At 44.0% G+C, this 23,415-nt stretch overlaps 2 protein-coding genes across 2 annotated transcripts in view; one reads left to right on the plus strand and one right to left on the minus strand.

The window, feature by feature from the left end:
* EMP1 (epithelial membrane protein 1) overlaps positions 1 to 2,414 on the plus strand; it is a 39,488-nt gene extending 37,074 nt beyond the window's left edge. Inside the window, exon 5 of the mRNA XM_075573979.1 lies at positions 142 to 2,414. Coding sequence (XP_075430094.1) covers positions 142 to 296 — 155 coding nt within the window. The 3' untranslated portion in view covers positions 297 to 2,414. The remainder of the gene's footprint in view (positions 1 to 141) is intronic.
* Positions 871 to 21,627, minus strand: GSG1 (germ cell associated 1). Its single transcript, XM_075573975.1, has 6 exons — positions 20,721 to 21,627; positions 14,350 to 14,662; positions 9,486 to 9,533; positions 6,916 to 7,068; positions 5,873 to 5,984; positions 871 to 5,685 (listed from the first exon to the last, which is right to left on the minus strand). The coding sequence occupies exons 1-6, from the start codon at positions 20,772 to 20,774 to the stop codon at positions 5,394 to 5,396; spliced, it is 972 nt and encodes a 323-aa protein (XP_075430090.1). The 5' UTR covers positions 20,775 to 21,627; the 3' UTR covers positions 871 to 5,393.
* Positions 21,628 to 23,415: the final 1,788 nt, after the last annotated feature.

Genomic DNA, 23,415 nt, shown 5'->3' on the forward strand with positions numbered 1-23,415 from the left:
GTTCTCTGATTTAACAACCCGCCAAATATTACGGGTATTACTCACTATGTCCACAATTTTGACCAATCAGAAAGCAGGGATTTCAGCCGAAATACACATGCATTGAACCTGCAATAAATTCTCTCCCTCTCTTCTCCCCAGGGGTGTGTGTGCTGATTGCAGTGTCCATCTTCACTAACAGATTTGCAGCCCAAACCGATGGCTACTACCACGGCTACTGCTTTATCCTGGCCTGGATCTGCTTCTGTCTCAGTCTTCTCGTTGGGATCCTCTACTTAGTTCTGCGGAAGAAATAAAGCTAATTCTAGCCCTAACTCCAGAGCCTGTGAACCTCGTACCCCGAACACAAAGCCCCGCAGCTCACACCAACGGCTCTGTGATGATGTCATAGGGAGTGTGTGATGTCAAAAAGTGTGTGTGGTATCGGTATTGGGTTCTGCAGAACACGTGTCACACACAACCCCGTGTACATGATATTCTAGAAAGGATTTATTGGCCAAAATTAATTACATTTACGTTAATAGCAGCTCCCTGCTCTTTCAAAGTCACCAATAGCCTCAATATCTCCAGTCGGATATTAACTGGGTGCTGCAAAAATGATCCTTAACCCTGTTACTGCTGTAACTGGTACCCTGCTGGCCTGTTCAGCAGTGAAAGGGTTATTTATGGATTTTAGAAAGGGGTGGTGCTTTCAAATTAGCGCAGGCAAAAAGCATCAGAATATGTACTTGTTCCTTTTTAATAGAAGCAACATCTTATGTTTTTTATTTTTATTTTATTTATTTCATTTAGAACAACAGGTATTGCAGGTGTCATTTCTTGTATTAGACGGTGTTATGGTGACACCTTGTGGACTCTTTGTGGTACTGCATATGATCTTGAATTGACTACAGATTGGAACGTGTCCACCATTTACTGTACCCGCTTCACCGCCCAACGGGTTAGCAGGCCCTTTCGGCAGCAGAAAGGTTAAAGTATTTTGTATACATGTTTCTGTTAGTATAAATTCCCCCCCCCCAATAGCCCCGATCGCTTCCATTAAGTTATGAAAAAGAATACAAATATTTCAATGGCCTCTGGCTTTTATGATATATAAATAGTATTGGAAATATTCACAAATCACTATAAATACGTTTACTGTACATGCTGAGTTTTTTAACTGGAGAAATACGATCTTTCTTTTTTTGAACATTAAAAACCTTTTTTCCACCTGATGTCTTACACTTCAGCACTGAAGAATAAGAGGTTTGTGCTGTTCCAGGAGAAGCAGAAGCCAGCGCCATTAGTAATATATCTCAACTAGGTGTGTTTGAGTGCTGATTTTTTTAACACCCAATCAACTCAATACCGATGTAAGTGTTCCACTTTGAGGGTCTTACCGGCACTAAAGTCTGTACCCCAATGAAAAGTAACCAACCCAATGTTTTCTAGGAAGGACAACTATAGAATGTTCCCAGACTCACAATTACCAACAAGTAGATTGTATTTAATTTCATCCTTCCATCATTTTAAATTCCCATTGCGATCTTCCTCAGTTTATTACTGATGAAAGGTTTCGTTTGGGTTTTGAAACATTGTCTGATGCTGTTATTTGAGCCAGTGATTTAAAAAACAATAGTGATATTGAGCTTCATCGCAGGATCACATAATCCTTTTAAAGATTGTAACAAGGCTCTTTAGAGTTTAGACATAATTTTAATGGATTCCACTATATCTGGGTTGTAAGAACAGAATTACTAAAATTATTATACAAAAATAGAAGTGCAGGTGTCTAAATAAGCAAATAGTGGTACTGTGTACTCTGAATGATCACATTTACAAGGCACAAGAATTCTCAGCTAGTTCCGGCTTGTCCCATTGGGATATAAAAATTTGAACTCTCTTGTCCAAAGTGAAAATCCAATGGGGAACCCATCTGTCTCTTCTTATTGCCCTGATGGATGGGTTACTGCTTCTTGTAGTAGCAGTGGAACAAATGATGGATGAAGCTTTGGGACCCCATTGGAACAGTCTTGTTTTTACCCTACTGCGAGACACCTTCCAGCCAATGGAATGTAAGTGATCTTCCAGTGCTGGACAGCAGCCAAAGAGCTTGGTCAATCAGCCATGCTGATTATAGACCCAAAGGACCAAATCGAATGTTAATAAAGCCAATGGTATCCAATAATTACCAAGAACCATATTAAACTCCCCTCCCAATGACCATCACATGTTAAGTCTTCTTCTATGTATGTATCTGGGTATACAAGGTCTTTTCTCTTCGTATTATACTCCAACTAATGGGCATTGTATATTTCATATGGTCTCTTGCTTTTTGTCGAATGGAATAAACATGTATTGTATGCACTAACTGTAAATATTTTGATACAATGGTATATGTCTCCAGGGATTGAAATACAATTCTGCTTCATCCACTTGGCTGTGTGTGTGGTTTTTGAGTAGGGTCCTTGGCGTGCTCTGGCATTAATTCATCCTTGGGTTGAGAGTATGGGGGTTAACCCACTGACGAGGTCAATGTCTGAAATAGCAGATATGCCAAAGGGACCGGCAATGTATTACTCCCACCGAGTACACAAATGGTTGGGTGTGTGTTGAAATGAAGCTCCTTCTCCGCAGAGAAAGTCCCACCTAAAACAGACTGTGGGGACAATGAATAAGGCAGAATGTCGCCCACACCCTAAATGTTGGGAGGATTTTATAATTACTTGGGTTTAGACTTCGGGGTTTATATCGATGTCCACACCTTGGGTGTTTGCAACATTCCAACCACACATGGACACCCACTTATTATCACACTGGTGCATTGTACGGAGAAATGAGCGGTCACTCCCTCCAGATCTGTACTGTTCACGGTAACACCATCCATTCCTGTGAACATTTGAAAGCTCCACTCAATCACCTGGGTTGGAAAGGAAGGAGATGTCTTATTCTTCCATTGACATACATTGGGGCGATGGTTCTTTTTTGAGGGAGAAAGTAGAAAATACACATTTTCAACAAAACAAACTAATTAATATGTAGAGCCGGCCAACCCAATGTTTCCCCATAAACATGCAGGAGAATAAAAGCAAAACGATACACTTTCACTGCTCCTAATAGACCAGGCAGCCGAAAACCCAACATGTGGAAGAAGCTCATACTGGCCAAATTCCTGATATATTCCTCTGACTTGTAACAAACTGAGGGAATGATTATCATGAAGAAAATACTAATATAGTATATTTTTCCGTCACTCTTCTTGGCCAATATTCTACAGATGTTAAAATAAATTAAGACTCTTAATGAACTAGAATTGATCAATTAGCTTCAGTATCAGAGCAGCTAGCAAACCAAAGGGGTTAACCAGGAAGACCTCTGACACACATTATCCCCGATGTTATTCATTTAATGTCTCGTTTCTCTTTTCATGACTAATTCTCCTACAATGGGGACCGGGAACTCCTAATCCTGGGATTACATGGAGAGGCTCCAATTCATTTATCACAGAGATTATCTAGGCTGGTTCGGCATGGCCACCTCACGTGCACAGTTGAAGGGTGGAGGACCTCACAGAATGAGATGTCTTTCCGTGCCATTGCTCAGTAATTAGAGGTCTCTCGTCTAACATCTGCAAGAGAGTAACTCAGTCCATTAATGTTTTTAAACTGAGGTTATCTCCTATTAGGAGTAATTTTGTGGTAAGAAGTGAACACTGCCTTTGAAATGGATGAATCCATCTTAAATCCCAGTCTCATCTCTTCTTGTCCCTTTACCTCCCTGTGGCTCAGGTACCAAAATTAGATTGTAAGCACTTATGGTCTCGTTGTGCCTGCATGTACAGTGCTTCATACTTTGCACTATATACAAATCTTATTTTATTATAAGATTTTTTGCAAGTCTATTATAAGCAACGGTCGAAGTGTTATTAATGGTGCTGAGTACCACTGTATATTTCTTTACCCGCAACCATTGGTGCCACTGAACGCGTCCAGCAGATACTGCTCCAGAACTGTAAGCTGCAGTCCACCTTCAATTTCTCTTGTTTGATATCTGAACCAGGGGGTTCCCCCAGAACTGAACCCCGACCCAGTGTGTGACACAGAAAAATGACAAATATATGACCGTGGGGGTCACCAACAGAAACGGGCCATGCTATCGCCCGATGACGATGCAGCTTTCTCAGGGTGATCAGCCATATCTCTGGAGTCAGGGGGTCCTAGTGGTCGGGGCACCACAGATCAGCTCAGAGGGACCACCGAGTTGAACACATTGCTCCTCTGCCTGGGAGGGGAATTAATAGCGTCCTATGTTCTTGTGGAACACGCTCAGTATAACCACTTCTAGAACGGCCCTTCCACAAGGACTTAAAAAAAAAAAAAAAAATATATATATATATATATATATATATTTATATATGGCTAGTAGAAAGTAATCAGATCACTAAGAGTCCGAGTCATCCTTTATTGGAGGGAGAACGGCATTGTTTATTCCCAACCACTTAATTTGGGGTGTCAGGCACCTCTGAACTTCAGTTAATTGGGGGAATGTGGAAAGGGAAAGAATAACTCTTGCAACAGTCCGATAGTGTTGAACAGGTTCCTGGGGCTAATGGTCGATAGGGTACAAAAACTTGCCAAAACAAGAACAGGACCCCTTTTAGACCAGCACTCTGCGAACAGACCAGTATCTCTATATTCAATTGAAAAGGAAACTATTTGGCTGCTTCTGAAGGGTTATATAGATGATATCTCCCCTCTGCCAATAAATATTTGGGCTCACATTAAATAGTTACTTGGGTAATCAGTGTAGGATCATAATAGACAAACATTATAATAGGGCTGGCACTCACACATATATACGCAAACTCTAACACGCATTCATACATGGATGCAGTCATAGATACACACATTCTATATGTGCACACATGTATACAGGTATCCAGATACGTATGTGTACATAAACTGATACGCACAGAGCAGACTGACTCGGACACACGGACACAAACACACACACACACACACACACACACACACACACACACACACACTGAGGAGACTGACTCAGATACACACACACACTGATATACACACCAAGCTGATTGACACTCCCTGCAGCCGCAGACTGCCATGTGCGATTTGGCCAGTATTCCAAGTCTACCCAAGATTTCAGGCGTCTCACAGTCATTCCGGGACTAGCCGACACTCTGGACCTTAAGGGGTCAATCAGACATATCCCCAGGTACTCAGTGGGACAGTCCGAGCTTGATCAGAGCAGGTTTCAAATGCATTGATGGAGAAGTCTTCTCTCCACCTAACTACCTACATACAACTCCATTGTGCTTATTATTTTGTGGCGGGTGGACCCTTGACTGAAGTTTTGGAACCCTCTATATTCTGGCTTCTTCCCCACATTGTCTAGCAGTGTTCCTCCTCCATGGATTCCTCTACATCCTCCAGATCCATTGAGTGGTCCCTCAGCAGGACCTTCTGCTGAAGTTCTGAGTAGAAGTCCACACTTTCTGACACTGAGTGGATCGGCTTCTCTCTGTAGAAGCTCATCTCCTTGTGATCCAGGAAGCAGGTCTGCTCCTTCAAGCTTTGCTCAAATGCCTTCTGGTTTCGGCGGAATTCCAGCACGGTTTTGGTGTAGGTGTTGAGGGTGGTGACGGCAGAAGCCATGCAGCAGGTGAAAGAAGCCCAGGCAGTGCTAAAACACAGAGGAGTTCATCAACATTTACTGTAAGGTGGCAAACTGATTCCCATCTCCTTCAGTAAATAATATACTCGCGACTGAAGAAGGTTGAATGTGTGCGCGCGTGTGTATGTATGATCGTGCACAGAGAACGCGCACAGAGAACACACAGATGGCTGGAACAAATCATAGAGGAACTTACTAAAATGCCCAGCCATAGTCCCAGGAATGTGGCCTCCAGTCCTCAGGTCCAAGGCTGACCGTGGCTTGAAAAACCTGTGTGTACATCATATGGGCCACCATCCCAAGGAGGCCTGTGGAAAACACCAAGGAACGTTTACATCTCATGACACAGACAAACAAAAACCAATGGACCCTATTCCATATACTATGAAGCCAACGCCCCCGTAACACTTAGATTTCTCCCAAGGATATAGCGCCCCTCGCCTTAGGCGTGTGAATGAGTGTGAACGTCGTGCTCCACCCTGCACTGCTCAACCATCCAACCCTAACAGAACCTTCATGTATAACCACTGCCTATGTATCTCGCTGCCTATTACACATCTGCTACCTACAGCCTGTTATTGGGCGTCTCGCTCATCTTTAATGTGACCTCCTCGATTTCCGCTCTCAGGCCTCAGCAGTGTGGGTTAATTGGAAAGAGATTGGTGGAGGGGGGTGTAAGGATGTCACCCGACCACTTTTCCTTTGCCCCAGAGCTGTAGCAGGGAATGCCCCGTGGTTGGGCCATCCCCACAGTTATGATATACAGCTAACAGCTGCTTGAGTTTAACTGTGCCAAGGAAGTACGATCCCTGCAATACAAGATAAGGCTTCAAGGTATTATCTCTCATTGGGCTACATCTGTTCTAACAGCTTCTGTGCTGGCGGAGTTCAAAATAGTCACTGTAAATGTGTGATGACAAAGGCCTGTCACACGTCACATTAATAATAATAATAATAATAATAACTTTATTTCATATAGCGCTTTTATCCCGACGGGACCCACAGCACTTCCCACTTACACGGCACATACTGTAGGATTTTTGTAGGATCATTGTGAGAGGTTAGTGCTGCGTCTCTGCACTATAGTGTCTGCTGCAGTAGTTATGTGTTAGGAAGCATATCCCAAATCCAGGCTGCTGCCTCTTCATCGCGAAGCACAAAGTACATGGATCCCATTGTAATGCAAATGAATATTGTATGGTGTATAGTGTCTAGCGACAGGAAGATGGGTCTGCTTACCTGAGAGCACTGAGGACATGGCAGCAAAGGCATTCAGTTTGAGCCCACAGACAGGGTTCCCAGTGTAAAACATCTCAGCTAATAGCAGCCCGAAACTGATCATCAGTAGAGCAATGTAAACCATCTCAGACCCCAAGGAGAGCCACAGGATCCCTGTAATATCGGACACAGGAGTAAGAACATCCGCTCTCGTTTCACTTAACCGCAATTAAAGCAATGCGGAACCCAAATCCTATGATCCATTTCTGAGAATGTCAGTCGTAAGCTCTATCTAAGCTATTCCGTTTTATTTTACAACCATTGATGCATCCTATAACGCAGGTTGGAGTGGGGCAATGATACCTATCTGAATTAATATTATCAGTAATAAAATCATTACATAATGAATCCTGAATCATTTTAATACTGGTATTTTTCAGGCATAACCCATTTGCAGATGTAAAGTAATAAGCCTCTGAAAACAGGATAAATCAAATATATAACTAGACTACATTAAGACCCATAACTTTGGGGGAAGTGCTGCCATATTAATTCTAAAGCCCTAATGAATATGGTAGCACTTTCCCCAAAGTTATCATATCCTATTGCAGAGGCATCTTTGCAGCCACCTCCGGGATGGAATTCTAGTTACCACGATTCTGATGCTTTGGACACACGGGTCAATGAAAATGCTTTGGCAGTCAGAACCGAAGAAATACTTGCGGGTGCTTCCCTCAAGAGGAAGAATCCCCAATATCCAAGTGCAAGAGAAAGCTGCGCCCCAGGAACTCGCAGAAGCGTTATCAGCTTTATTACATTTCCAACGTTTTGGTTCAACAGAGTGAACCTTTCTCAAGGTGACCTTGCAATAAAGCTGATACCGCTTCTTCACGCTCCCGGAGAGCCACTTTTTTCTTGCATTTGTGCTTGGGCACTATGGCCGAGGGGAGGGGGAGAGAATAATTATATTATTTTTACAAGTAAGACAGCGTTCTTACACTGTACATAAAGGGTAGCCCCCATTTGGGTTACTAAAGGTATAGAAGGTGTTAATGTCTGGTGACTTGTTGCAAGGCAATGACCTTTAAGGTATTGTTCCAATTCAGCCAACTGCCGTGTAAGCCCTGACCCTATTTACTGATGAAAGGTAACTGACTCCAGGAGAAAGAAGGGCGAGTCTCACCCTGTCTGCATGTAGTCCTAGTCTAGTAAGTGTGAAACTCTGTGTGTAATGATGTAAGATCCCCTTTGTTATTTTATAGCCAGGGAAGGGTCCCTACGTGGAAAGGGCCACTCACTAGCTAACGGCAAGGCCATAAGGTTATACGGAAGGGGTGTGTGCATGGCAGCTTTCCTTTGCGTGGGATTCCCAAACACGTGGGGTCTCCAGGGCTGGAGAGAGTAGAGATATCCAGGGCAACCTCGGATTTCTTTAGAAAAATATATTCAGCACAAAAACACAACGTTTCATCCCTCCTAGGCGACTTTATCAAGTGACTGGCTGATAAAGTCCCCTAGGAGGGATGAAACGTTGTATTTTTGGGCTGAATAAATTTTTCTAAAGAAATCCGAAGTTGCCCTGGATCTCTCTACTTCCTCCAATGCTGGATGTTCCAGGCAGATATCCCTGATCCAGGAGCACCGGTCTCAGCGAGTATCTTTATATATTTGTTGTGTTGTGCAGCTTCTCTTGTGATATTGCGTTTCCAGGGCTGTCACATATGAAGGTTGCATCAATACACGCCTTGGAAGAAGTAAGCAGACCAGGCCACTAAAGTGGCCAGCTGGGGTTCTGTATTAATGAGGGGTGGGTGGGAACCCTGGTGGTATTACATCCCCAGGTAGAGGTTCTAGGAAAGAGCCTGCATGGTGACTCCAGGATCTTAGAGGTTATAACAATGGATATTCCCCTTTGACTATGTACAAGACAAGCATGATGTTAGCCATGTGTGCCTCCCTGTGGAGATGTATGGACTCCAGGGAAGGGAATGCAAGAGTAAAAACCTGTCCTTTCAATAAAGCCTGTCCTGTTTGTATAAAAGTTCCTGGCTCCCTTTTCTCACCACCCTGAGAGCTTACAATACCAGCCGAATGCCAGCACCCCGAGAAGGTAAAGAGAGTCTGTGGCACCACATCTACACCACCTCCCAGTAACACTCCTTAGGAGCCGGGCTGGGAGGGGGTTACACGAGAAAAAGCAGCGCCCCAGGAACTCGCAGAAGCGTTATCAGCTTTATTACAGTACATCTCCAACGGTTTGGTTCAACAGAGTGAACCTTTCTCAAGGTGACCTTGTAATAGAGCTGATATAACTTCTTCATGATCCTGGAGTTCTGCTTTTCTTGTATTTGGCACTATGGCCGGGGAGAGGGGGGAGAGAATAATGATATTATTTTTACAAGACAGACATCGTTTTTACACTGTATGTAGAAATAGCAGATCGAATAAAAACGGTGTTTATCATCAAGAGGGGAAATCCAATGTGATCAAAAGCAGGGCCCGCTTGGAAAACAGAAAGGGCAGAATTGAGCGGGGTGTTATCCACGGTCTTGGTACCTGTGCAGCCCGCGGGGCGTTAACAAAACCCGTACCTCGTTCAGCTGGGGGAGTCAATTCCAGGAAACTCCGACATTTCTCATCTGAAATGCAATAAAACGTTGTCAGGAGCAAAGAAATGTCGCCTGGACACCCCAAGTTCCCCGAGTGAAATCTCAGCTCCTAGTAACACAAACTTCACATTTACATCGTCGTGTTTCTCACTGAGGAGAGCAGATGTATTTGTAACAGAGATTTTTCTTCTGTGAGTTTACATATCTATATTTAGGTTTGTATCTATATGCGTGCATGCACGTATAGTATGAGTGTATGTATATATGAGTGCATGCACGTACAGTATGTGTGTATGTATATATGAGTGCATGCACGTACAGTATGAGTGTATGTATATATGAGTGCATGCACGTACATTATGAGTGTATCTATATGCGTGCATGCACGTATAGTATGAGTGTATCTATATGCGTGCATGCACGTATAGTATGAGTGTATGTATGAGTGCATGCACGTACAGTATGAGTGTATGTATATGTGTGCATGCATGTACAGTATGAGTGTATGTATATGAGTGCATGCACGTACAGTATGAGTGTATGTATATGAGTGCATGCACGTACAGTATGAGTGTATGTATGAGTGCATGCATGTACAGTATGAGTGTATGTATATGCGTGCATGCATGTACAGTATGAGTGTATGTATATGCGTGCATGCACGTACAGTATGAGTATGTATATGCGTGCATGCACGTACAGTATGAGTGTATGTATATGAGTGCATGCACGTACAGTATGAGTGTATGTATATGCGTGCATGCACGTACAGTATGAGTGTATGTATATGCGTGCATGCACGTACAGTATGAGTGTATGTATATGCGTGCATGCACGTACAGTATGAGTGTATGTATATGCGTGCATGCACGTACAGTATGAGTGTATGTATATGCGTGCATGCACGTACAGTATGAGTGTATGTATATGCGTGCATGCACGTACAGTATGAGTGTATGTATATGAGTGCATGCACGTACAGTATGAGTGTATGTATGAGTGCATGCATGTACAGTATGAGTGTATGTATATGCGTGCATGCATGTACAGTATGAGTGTATGTATATGCATGCATGCACGTACAGTATGAGTATGTATATGCGTGCATGCACGTACAGTATGAGTGTATGTATATGAGTGCATGCACGTACAGTATGAGTGTATGTATATGCGTGCATGCACGTACAGTATGAGTGTATGTATATGCGTGCATGCACGTACAGTATGAGTGTATGTATATGCGTGCATGCACGTACAGTATGAGTGTATGTATATGCGTGCATGCACGTACAGTATGAGTGTATGTATATGCGTGCATGCACGTACAGTATGAGTGTATGTATATGCGTGCATGCACGTACAGTATGAGTGTATGTATATGCGTGCATGCACGTACAGTATGAGTGTATGTATATGCGTGCATGCACGTATAGTATGAGTGTATGTATATGCGTGCATGCACGTACAGTATGAGTGTATGTATATGAGTGCATGCACGTACAGTATGAGTGTATGTATATGCGTGCATGCACGTACAGTATGAGTGTATGTATATGCGTGCACGTACAGTATGAGTGTATGTATATGAGTGCATGCACGTACAGTATCAGTGTATGTATATGCGTGCATGCACGTACAGTATGAGTGTATGTATATGCGTGCATGCACGTACAGTATGAGTGTATGTATGAGTGCATGCACGTACAGTATGAGTGTATGTATATGAGTGCATGCACGTACAGTATGAGTGTATGTATATGCGTGCATGCACGTACAGTATGAGTGTATGTATGAGTGCATGCACGTATAGTATGAGTGTATGTATATGAGTGCATGCACGTACAGTATGAGTGTATGTATATGAGTGCATGCACGTACAGTATGAGTGTATGTATATGCGTGCACGTACAGTATGAGTGTATGTATATGCGTGCATGCATGTACAGTATGAGTGTATGTATATGCGTGCCTGTACGTACAGTATGAGTGTATGTATATGTGTGCATGCACGTACAGTATGAGTGTATGTATATGTGTGCATGCATGTACAGTATGAGTGTATGTATATGAGTGCATGCACGTACAGTATGAGTGTATGTATATGCGTGCATGCACGTACAGTATGAGTGCATGTATATGCGTGCATGCACGTACAGTATGAGTGCATGTATATGCGTGCATGCACGTACAGTATGAGTGCATGTATGAGTGCATGCATGTACAGTATGAGTGTATGTATGAGTGCATGCACGTACAGTATGAGTGTATGTATATGCGTGCGTGCACGTACAGTAGGAGTGTATGTATATGCGTGCATGCACGTACAGTATGAGTGTATGTATGAGTGCATGCACGTACAGTATGAGTGTATGTATATGCGTGCATGCACGTACAGTATGAGTGTATGTAAATGCGTGCATGCACGTACAGTATGAGTGTATGCATGAGTGCATGCACGTACAGTATGAGTGTATGTATATGCGTGCATGCACGTACAGTATGAGTGTATGTATGAGTGCATGCACGTACAGTATGAGTGTATGTATATGCGTGCATGCACGTACAGTATGTGTATGTTTATGCGTGCATGCACGTACAGTATGAGTGTATGTATATGCGTGCATGCACGTACAGTATGAGTGTATGTATATGCGTGCATGCCTGTACAGTATGAGTGTATGTATATGTGTGCATACACGTACAGTATGAGTGTATGTATATGCGTGCATGCACGTACAGTATGAGTGTATGTATATGCGTGCATGCACGTACAGTATGAGTATGTATATGCGTGCATGCACGTACAGTATGAGTGTATGTATATGCGTGCATGCACGTACAGTATGAGTGTATGTATATGCGTGCATGCACGTACAGTATGAGTGTATGTATATGCGTGCATGCACGTACAGTATGAGTGTATGTATATGCGTGCATGCACGTACAGTATGTGTATGTATATGCGTGCATGCACGTACAGTATGAGTGTATGTATATGCGTGCATGCACGTACAGTATGAGTATGTTTATGCGTGCATGCACGTACAGTATGAGTGTATGTATATGCGTGCATGCACGTACAGTATGAGTGTATGTATATGCGTGCATGCACGTACAGTATGAGTGTATGTATATGCGTGCATGCACGTACAGTATGAGTGTATGTATATGCGTGCATGCACGTACAGTATGAGTGTATGTATATGCGTGCATGCACGTACAGTATGTGTATGTATATGCGTGCATGCACGTACAGTATGAGTGTATGTATATGCGTGCATGCCTGTACAGTATGAGTGTATGTATATGAGTGCATGCACGTACAGTATGAGTGTATGTATATGCGTGCATGCACGTACAGTATGAGTATGTATATGCGTGCATGCACGTACAGTATGAGTGTATGTATATGAGTGCATGCATATACAGTGTGAGTGTATGTATGAGTGCCTGAATATACAGTATGAGTGTATGTATCTATGAGTGCATGCATGTGCAGTATGAGTGTATCTATGAGTGCATGCATGTACAGTATGAGTGTATGTATCTATGAGTGCATGCATATACAGTATGAGTGTATGTATATGAGTGCATGCATGTACAGTATGAGTGTATGTATATGAGTGCATGCATGTACAGTATGACTGTATCTATGAGTGCATGCATATACAGTATGCGTGTATGTATATATGAGTGCATGCATATACAGTATGAGTGTATGTATCTATGAGTGCATGCATATACAGTATGAGTGTATGTATCTGAGTGCATGCATGTACAGTATGAGTGCATGCACGTACAGTATGAGTGTGTGTGTATATATGAGTGCATGAACGTGCAGTATGAGTGTATCTGAGTGCATGCATGTGCAGTATGAGTATCTATGAGTGCATGCATGAACAGTATGAGTATCTATGAGTGCATGCATGTACAGTATGAGTGTATGTATATATGAGTGCATAAACGTGCAGTATGAGTGTATGTATGAGTGCATGCATGTACAGTATGAGTGTATGTATCTATGAGTTCATGCATGTACAGTATGAGTGTGTATCTGGGTGCATGCATATACAGTATGAGTGCATGCATGTACAGCATGAGTTTATGTATACAAGTGCCTGAATATACAGTGAGTGTATGTATGAGTGCATGCATATACAATATGAGTATATTTATCAGTGCACGAATGTACAGTATGAGTGTACGTATATGAGTGCACAAATGTACAGTATGAGTGTACGTATATGAGTGCACGTGTCTACAGTATGAGTGTACGTATCTGTGCACGTATGTACAGTATGAGTGTATGTATATGAGTGCACGTATGTACAGTATGAGTGTATGTATTTATGAGTGTATACAATTATCAGCAGGATTAGCTAACCTCTGATAAGGGATATCAGAGATTTATCTGGCATTAACTACCATTTACTTGAATGTATGTATGTAAGAGTATATAATATATGTATGTATGCTTGTATTCAACAGTATATACATGTATGGGTGTATGTAGTATGTAAGAGTATATAATATATGTATGTATGCTTGTATTCAACAGTATATACATGTATGGGTGTATGTAGTATGTAAGAGTATATAATATATGTATGGATGGATATTTCATATTATGAGAATATGAATGCGCATATGTGCAACATGTATGAGTGCATACATGTACGAATGTGTATGTATACATGACGTAGGCATGAGTGTAAGCCCTACTACCATGTATTTATCCATCGGTGGCCCTATAATGGGCCCCTACAATCCGTTTGACCCTGTGGGCCTTTGGTGCCCCAGTCCAAGACCAGTTGTTGTTGGCTCACTATGCGGAACGGCCCCTCACCTGCGCCCAGGATGTTCTCCTCGCAGGAATACCAGATCCCAGTGTGAAAATAGCGGAAGGCAAATCTGTCGTCCCCAGTCTCCCAGCTGTACTGGAGGACGTCCTGCACGGAGGCATTGACATTCTCCACTGCTACGGGGACCACAATGCACTTGGTGGCTTTGCCATTGCCACACAGTGGCTTAGGGACCTTCTGGGTTCCTTCACACCAGTAGCTGCTGAGAAGGGCCGTGGTGGAGAGGGTGAGGGCCATCAGATTGAAGGACACGGCCAATATGGCCCGACGCCAGTGGAGAACCTCCGTCAGCTCCATCTACAGTAAGAGAACGGAGTGTGTGTGGCCCTCAGGACAAGATACATCATTATGGCCACCTACCAACCTTGAAACAAGGTAAGTGCTATATACATCATTATTACCATCACCGAGGTCATGTTCCTATCGCGCATTAACTCCTCACTTTATTTATCAGCATCAAACTAAATGAATGGATGAAAAACATAAATAACATTTCAGTTTAAAAATAGCTGTAACTTCTAATGTACAATAATCGTTGGTGGGTTTAATATTCACGTACTTGAGCTTACACAATTATTAATTTATAGCAATATTTAAGTATGTCATTCTAAGTGTTTTGTCAGAAATACAGTACATGCAATTTTATTTATAGCTATTAGGTGCTGGAGAGTCCCGTAATGCAATATGTAGAGCTGGCTTCGCATAAGTAGTAAAATGCACTAAAGCCAATAACTTAATAATAATCGGGTTGTGATGATAAATATGAAAGCCATGTTTATTTTTTACTTTAAAATATCAGATGAACTCCCCCATGGTTTGTGGATGAATGGAACATTCCAAGAGCTGTTTGGACAGGGGAGTAGAGAGATAAGTTAATTGTATCCATGACAACAGCCTGAGCCAATCAGAGGTCAGCTGATTATCGACTGGAATATTCCAAGTCTGTCTCCTGCTCCTATTGGTTGGAATTTGTGGCCAATTAATATCAGCAAGGGATTATTTATACACATACAATAATTAGAAACAAATATGTATAAAGTTGGTCATTATAGTTATTAGTATAGAATATTAACATATTTAGGGGTGTGTATATATACACATATATACACACACATACATATATATATATATATATATATATATATATATATATATATATATATATATATATATATATATATACATATATACATATATATACACACACACACTGCTATTTTGTAATATAAAAGGTACCCGAACTCTCACCTTCTCCTGCTTCTCATCTCCATCACAACATCACGGCATCATGTTGTCATGGCAACGCGGCAACGCATGATGATGTCACATTGCCATGGCGACGCGTCATTACAAGAAAATGCCAGCGGAGATGAGGAGCAGGAGAAGGTAAGAGAAAAACGTTACGCCATACCAGTATGTACCGTCACCAAGAAAGCCCTGAATATATATATTTATATAATACATACAGACTGCGTATATATACACATATACTGTATACAGTGGCGGAAGGACCATATGTGCAGCCAATTCGGCCGCACCCGGGCCCAACACCTTTAGGGTCCCAACCCCCCACGTGCTGGAAAACCGCTTCCCTGAGCGGGGACAGAGCAGGGCTAATGCTAGGGGACTGGGCAGCTTCCTCCATCCTGATTGGCTGTATTACCCAGCAGCAGCCAAATCAGGAGGAGGTGTCAGGAGCCTGGAGGTGGGGCCAAAGAAAGGAGGAAACAGCATGGATCAGAGTGTGATGAGAGGGGTGTGTGTGTTTATGTCTTGAGCGCGTCGCACCTTTCACCATTGTGTCCAGTATTTATGGAGAAGACACCTGGCAACCCTATCCGTGGCCTAGCACCTGTAACCTTCCGTGGCCTACCACCTGTAATACTATCTTAGCCACGTCTCACGGAAACTTATTTTCACATCCTGTTCTGTCAGTAACAAGTCATTTAGCACCATGAGTTTAATCTATAATTCCTACGTACAAAAGGCTCCCAGACAGATTATTACAGCACACGGGAGTTCCCCGCAGATCTGCAGAGTATCGCCACACGCACATTCACCTGTCTTATTACAGCACACGGGAAATATATTGGCAAGAATATTTCACATCAAAAAGTCACAAAAACACAGAAATAGGCAGTGCTAGGTCTTCTGATCGGTGTGGTACCCCACAGAGATGTACGGGGAAGTGTTGTCTTTGTTTTTGATCTAATACAGCAGGGGCGGCCAACTCCAGTCTTTGACTGAGCCACTGATTGAGCCACCTGTGCTGAAGCAGGGATATCCTGAAAACCTGACCTGTTGGTGGCCCTTGAGAACTGGAGTTGGCCACTCCTGTAATACATTACAATAACTTGGTTTTCAACCCTTACAGCCAGTCTCCTGACTTGGGCTTGATGTCTGTCCCAGACTTGGATCCCTTTTCAGTATATAATGTGAATCCGTGTTACCAGCAGTGGACGAGTGATGGTTTTAGGGTGTACAGAATACCGCTATTTGTGTTATTTTCACACCCTGAGTACCACTACCTATGGTTTTATTTAGACACTAAAAATTCCACTTTCTTTTTAAATTAAAAGCGATTCCTTGTACAAAGCCCCCCCCCTTCCTATTGTCACAGCGTTACTTTTGCCCAAATCCTAAATATGAAATAATCAGCTTTGCCCCCAATGTCTGATGAATGTTGATTTTATTTTGTATAGCACAGCATCACTGCTATTTAACGCCATGTTGCACATTACAGCTTCCCTTTCCACGTATGACATCAGAGCCCACTTTCCCTTTCCACGTATGACATCAGAGCCCACTTTCCCTTTCCACGTATGACATCAGAGCCCACTTTCCCTTTCCACGTATGACATCAGAGCCCACTTTCCCTTTCCACGTATGATACCAGAGCCCACTTTCCCTTTCCACGTATGATCAGAGCCCACTTTCCCTTTCCACGTATGACATCAGAGCCCACTTTCCCTTTCCACGTATGATAGAGCCCACTTTCCCTTTCCACGTATGATATCAGAGCCCACTTTCCCTTTCCACGTATGATATCAGAGCCCACTTTCCCTTTCCACGTATGATATCAGAGCCCACTCTCCCTTTCCACGTATGACATCAGAGCCCACTTTCCCTTTCCACGTATGACATCAGAGCCCACTTTCCCTTTCCACGTATGATATCAGAGCCCACTTTCCCTTTCCACGTATGACATCAGAGCCCACTTTCCCTTTCCACGTATGATATCAGAGCCCACTTTCCCTTTCCACGTATGATATCAGAGCCCACTTTCCCTTTCCACGTATGACATCAGAGCCCACTTTCCCTTTCCACGTATGATATCAGAGCCCACTTTCCCTTTCCACGTATGACATCAGAGACCACTTTCCCTTTCCACGTATGACATCAGAGCCCACTTTCCCTTTCCACGTATGATATCAGAGCCCACTTTCCCTTTCCACGTATGATATCAGAGCCCACTTTCCCTTTCCACGTATGATATCAGAGCCCACTTTCCCTTTCCACGTATGATATCAGAGCCCACTTTCCCTTTCCACGTATGATACCAGAGCCCACTTTCCCTTTCCACGTATGATATCAGAGCCCACTTTCCCTTTCCACGTATGATACCAGAGCCCACTTTCCCTTTCCACGTATGACATCAGAGCCCACTTTCCCTTACTCCCATTATCGCAAAAATCTCACTAGACGTTTGGGCGGAAATTGATGAAATTGCCAAAAATTGAAGCAATTTGAAGTTCTGCAAAATAACAATAATAGTTTTTTTTCTTGTATAGCCCTCCCCCGCAGAGCTTACAATCAGATGTTGGAGCCTGAGGCACAGGGAGACAAAGTGACTTGCCCAAGGTCACAAGAAGCAGACACTGGGAATGGAACGAGGTTCCCCTGCTTCACACTCGGTGTCGCTGTTATCAGAGTGAGTGTTTGAACTCACTGAGCCTTTACTCACTGAGCCTTTACTCACTGAGCCTTTACTCACTGAGCCTTTACTCACTGAGCCTTTACTCACTGAGCCTTTACTCACTGAGCCTTTACTCACTGAGCCTTTACTCACTGAGCCGCTCCTCCAATTTTTAACCCGTTGCAAAAACAGCAAATGTAAAAAGAAAATCGCAAAACATTTTGCAAAGACATTTTCACATCTCTTATAAGCACAAAAATGAAGGAAAGGAGGAGCACACAGGAGGAGCACACAGGGGGAGCACACAGGGGGAGCACACAGGGGGAGCACACAGGGGGAGCACACAGGGGGAGCACACAGGGGGAGCACACAGGAGGAGCACACAGGAGGAGCACACAGGGGGAGCACACAGGGGGAGCACACAGCGGGAGCACACAGCGGGAGCACACAGGGGGAGCACACAGGGGGAGCACACAGGGGGAGCACACAGGAGACATGATTTGAGTTTTGAAAAACTTCAGTAAGGTGTTCACAGCCTCAGAGCTTTAGTACAGATAACGTTTCAGGACTAATGTGTCCCTTCCTCAGACCCAACACTCCCTAAAAGCCCAATGAAACCAAGGGTGTATATGTATGTATTAAACAAATAGGGGTATGTGTATCTACTAAACCAATAAGATGCCATGTACCCACTAATGGTATATGTATCTGTTAAGCTAAGGAGGATATATGTATATTGAACCATTAAGCGTATTATCTGTGCTCAGACCTTAATTACTTTTTTCCCTTCTATTCTCCTTAAGATCAGATGGTATTTCCATTTTACTTGCTATTTTACCATGACTAATTACAGCTGTTTACAATACTCAGCCGGGAGCGGGTGCTTTCCCTGCCGGCCAAACCATCTCTCCACGTGTGGACATACAGCCATCCGTTAAAGCTTGGCGTTTTCTCCTGAAACACAAGACCGCTGGTCTAAGGGAAGACAAGGACAGGAAAAGGCCCCGCGTTATCTAGCACTCGACTCAACAATTGAGTGCTAGATAACAGGGGCCTTGTTCTATTCTTCGTCTTATTCGTCTTCCCTTAGGCTGCGCTTATCGTGCCTTACGACGGCGACGACGGCACGTCGCTCCAAAACAATTACATTGACTTCGTCACAAGCACTTAGAGTAAGCGCGACGGCGAGCAAAAAATTTTATGCCGGGTAAATTTGATTTTTTTTAGAGACAGTCGCCACATGTGACTTGTCTCTAAACCAATCAAATTGCGCGGCCCGCCACCTTACTGACGTCACTGGCCTTGTCGCCAGCTGCGTCGCTAAAAATCAAATGAGAACTTTCGCTAATGGCGACAGGTGACGTCATCGGTCGCGTCGTCGTCAGCAGCACTATAAGCGCGGCCTTAGACCAGTGGTCTTGTGTATCCATTAGCCCCAGGTTCCTCTCACTACCTATATAGACTGTAGCAAGAGCTCATCCCTCTCCCTCTTTTATCGTTTTCCCCAGAAACCAACATCCATCTGGTGATCTCTCTGGGAGCCCGGTAACAATGTGTCACTGTCAGCGCCCCTTTGTAGCACTCGCTTCTGTGCTGTTACTAGGTGTTATCTTATCTCTCGCTAAAGAAGTTTGCGCTGGTGTATATTCTTTTACCCCTTCTATTTGATGTTCTTGAGCCAACATTTATTTACTAGCTGCACCTTCTACTACAGAGTACTTGCTCCTAGCAATTAGGTTGATTGGTGTAAACCATTAATAACATTGTCACATATAGGGAGGAGGAGCGGCTCAGTGACTAAAGACACTGACTGGCACTGAGTTTGAAGCAGTGTCTGTGTCGGCTCCTTGTGACCTTGGGCAAGTCACTTTATCTCCCTGTGCCTCAGGTACCAAAAACATAGATTGTAAGCTCCACGGGGCAGGGACCTGTGCCTGCAAAATGTCTCTGTAAAGCGCTGCGTAAAACTAGCAGCGCTATACAAGAACATACATACATACAACAATATAATTGTGAGCGCACCTTTGTACACTTTGTCATCTCCCATAAGGACCCTCTTTGATTCAAACTGTGAGGATATGAATGATGGGGATACTAGGCATTTAAAGGGTAAATATCCATTTGTAAGGAAGTACTGCTTCATAGGAAAAGTTGTGGATTCGTGGAATAGCCAACCAGCAAAGGTGGTAGAGACTAAAACAGTAAGGGAATTAAAACCCGTTTCTACGGGGTAAATTCTATATAATCCGAAACGGCCACTTGGGCAGTTTTCGTCTGAAAATCCCTGTAGATCGATGCCGGAATAAAACAGCCAATATTTACACCTGCATCCTCTGCTTCTAATATGGCTTGTTCCCCACTCATTCAAATAATGCTACTTTAAACTATAACCTCCTAGATGTCCCATGGGGGCCCCCCACACAATCCTGAAACACTTACGGAGGTGGATTTCTGCAGGAAGCGGGCAGGCGAGGTTACAGCCGCGAGGTGCATCGCCGGCAGGAAGATACACCCAACTCTTCCCGAATCCAGGAGACGGGCTTCTGGCGCTTGTAGTGCGGGGGGCTGCGGTGAAGTCCGAAAGTCAAGAAACGTAATAATACAAATACACCAATCAAAATAAGACCCAGCGTGAGCCCGTTCCTCTAATCCCACTACCCGTAGCCCACCCGACTCATTGCGATTAAATCACACACATCTGCTACAGCGTGATGGAGATTTCTAATCCACAATGCAATCAGGGCCCAGCTGTTCCCATGCCATTTAACCCCTTGTTCTGAGCATTAATTGTGCGCTGCATATACAGTATTTCAAACAGCGCTGCTAATATGTTGCTGTTTAAACACCGTTGGGCCCAAGGAGGCTAGAATGTCCACACTTCACTGTCATAATGATCTACAAAGTATCACTTACCTCCCCCCAATTCTATGACACATGGGCGCTTATTCTGTAAGCTCCTACACCCCCGGAACGGAGATACGGCCCGAAAAGCAAAGAAGGGTTTCTAAGATGGTGCGTGATCTAAACCATAAGGCCCGGGCCATAGCGGGGGGGAGCCGTGCTGCACCGCGCTGACGCTGAGGCTCGCCTGCTGAAGCTGTGCGATTCCATGCACATACAGGCGAGCCAGCGTGCGCGATAGGGATGCGGGGGGAGGTGGTGGGAGGCAGGGCAGTGACGTCGCTGGGCCAATCGCCCGCGACGCACTGACGTCAACGTCACGGCGCCGTGACGTTGACGCAGCTTCGCGCTGATTGGATGTTTTCAGCCGACAGCGCGCTGAAAAACAGCTTGGCGCTCGGCTGAAAACTCCATCTCGTCAGCACGCCTGCGGACGCTCGCGTGAGCCCCCTCATTGAGGATGCAGGGGCTCAGCGCGGAGCGTCCGCACGCCTCAGCACGGCCTGTCCTTCTATGGACTCAGCCTAAGTCTCATCCGGAAAAAGTGCAGGGCCTGAATATGCACAGCTGGGAGGATAAAAAGGAGAGGGGGGATAGGATCGAAACTTTCAAATATGTAAAGGGACTCAACAAGATACAGGAGGGAAGCAAATGCCAGAGAAAGAGGAGTGGTAGAAGTGGTCATTCTCTGAAGCTGGAGAGTGCCAGGTGAAATATGAGGAAGTACTTCACCGAAAGGGTGGTAGATTCATGGAATAGTCTCCCAGCAGAGGTGGTAGATGCTAACACAGTAAAGGAATTCACACATGCTTGGGATAGACATAAGGCTAAACCCTAAATCCAAACACACACCCTCCTCCTTGGGATAGACATAAGGCCACACACCTTCCTCCTTGGGATAGACATAAGGCCACACACCCTCCTCCTTGGGATAGACATAAGGCCACGCACCCTCCTCCTTGGGATAGACATAAGGCCACACACCCTCCTCCTTGGTTTGAAGCTCCCTCATCCCACTTTTAAATGGCCGGTCTTGTTATGCACCTGGGAATGAGCAGTCTATTGAGACAGTTCTCCCTCCACTAGAGAGGCTAGGAGAGCTATTTGCGGGTGCAGAGATGGTGTCAGGACTTGCAGAGGGGACACTGTGGCGAGGTGTGCAAGCTCACTATGCTTTGGCTCAAGAATGTAACATAATAACCCGCACTTATAAAAAGAAAAACAGATTAGTATTTAACTACATCATTTGTCTTATTGGATGCAGCACTGAGGCTTCTTGTCTTGTGTTAAATCCTAAATACAAACAATAGCCAAGTATCAAATAGTGTCAGCGCTTTTACAGACGGTAGGTAAATGGTCAGACTGTGTGGGTCGCGTGGTTCTGATCTGCCGTTGACGTTTTTATAAAGTCCCATTGAAGTGAAGAACTTGTACAGCGCTGATTACACTGCCATCGCCTTCCACCTGTCGCGCTGAATGTCAGGTCTGATGAGGTCTGACACACACACACACACACACACACACACACACACACACACACACACACACACACACACACACACACACACACACACCAGGCTGCTGGACTCCAGACCTCAAGCTGCCCCCGCCCTCCTTCCCCCCAACAGGTCAGGATTTCAGGATCTCAGTTTCAGCACAGGTGAGCTTCTTGATTGAGCCACCTGTGCTGAAGCAGGTATATCTGGAAAACCTGACCTGTTGAGGGTGGCTTGAGGTCTGGAGTTGAGCAGCCCTGAAATTAGGTGCAGAGGAAATGTGACATAATGATGCAGAATGCATGAAAGAAAAAGCTCCCATCACAATACGGTACTTTATATTATGATTTATATTATGATTCATAGAAAAGAACATTGATGCAGTTACACTGAGCCAGTATAATTGTTTCTCTGGACAACATGCATTTACTTTTCTCTTTTAAATGCTGATCATAATAAATGGAAAATCCTTCAATAAACTCATTTGGGGGGCGAGGGGGGGATGTTTTTTTTCTGCAGGGAATCTTAAAATGTCCGCCATTGTGATTCAGTCCTTCACAGCAGCAGAGTCTGCAGCGTATCCTGTGCTTTTCATGGCTTATCTTGGTTATTACACGTTTGCTCAATAATGGAACCAGTGAAAGTGTCAGTGAGACAGTCGCCTGGCAGTGTGATCTCATTGTATTACATGTATGTGGATAGCTGGGAACGGCAGTGGGAAATACAGCTGCTGCATG

This window comes from Ascaphus truei, chromosome 17, assembly GCF_040206685.1.
Source record: "Ascaphus truei isolate aAscTru1 chromosome 17, aAscTru1.hap1, whole genome shotgun sequence".
NCBI classification, from domain to species: Eukaryota; Metazoa; Chordata; class Amphibia; order Anura; family Ascaphidae; genus Ascaphus; species Ascaphus truei.

What these genes read in the sequence shown, in the direction of transcription:
- GSG1 (XM_075573975.1), bottom strand. Translation starts at nt 20,774, where the DNA reads ATGCACCTCGCGGCTGTAACCTCGCCTGCCCGCTTCCTGCAGAAATCC. An exon ending in GGAGAACATCCTGGGCGCAG is followed by an intron (nt 9,534 to 14,349) that starts GTGAGGGGCCGT and finishes ATTGCATTTCAG; the next exon opens with ATGAGAAATGTCGGAGTTTC. An exon ending in GACTATGGCTGGGCATTTTA is followed by an intron (nt 5,686 to 5,872) that starts GTAAGTTCCTCT and finishes TCTGTGTTTTAG; the next exon opens with CACTGCCTGGGCTTCTTTCA.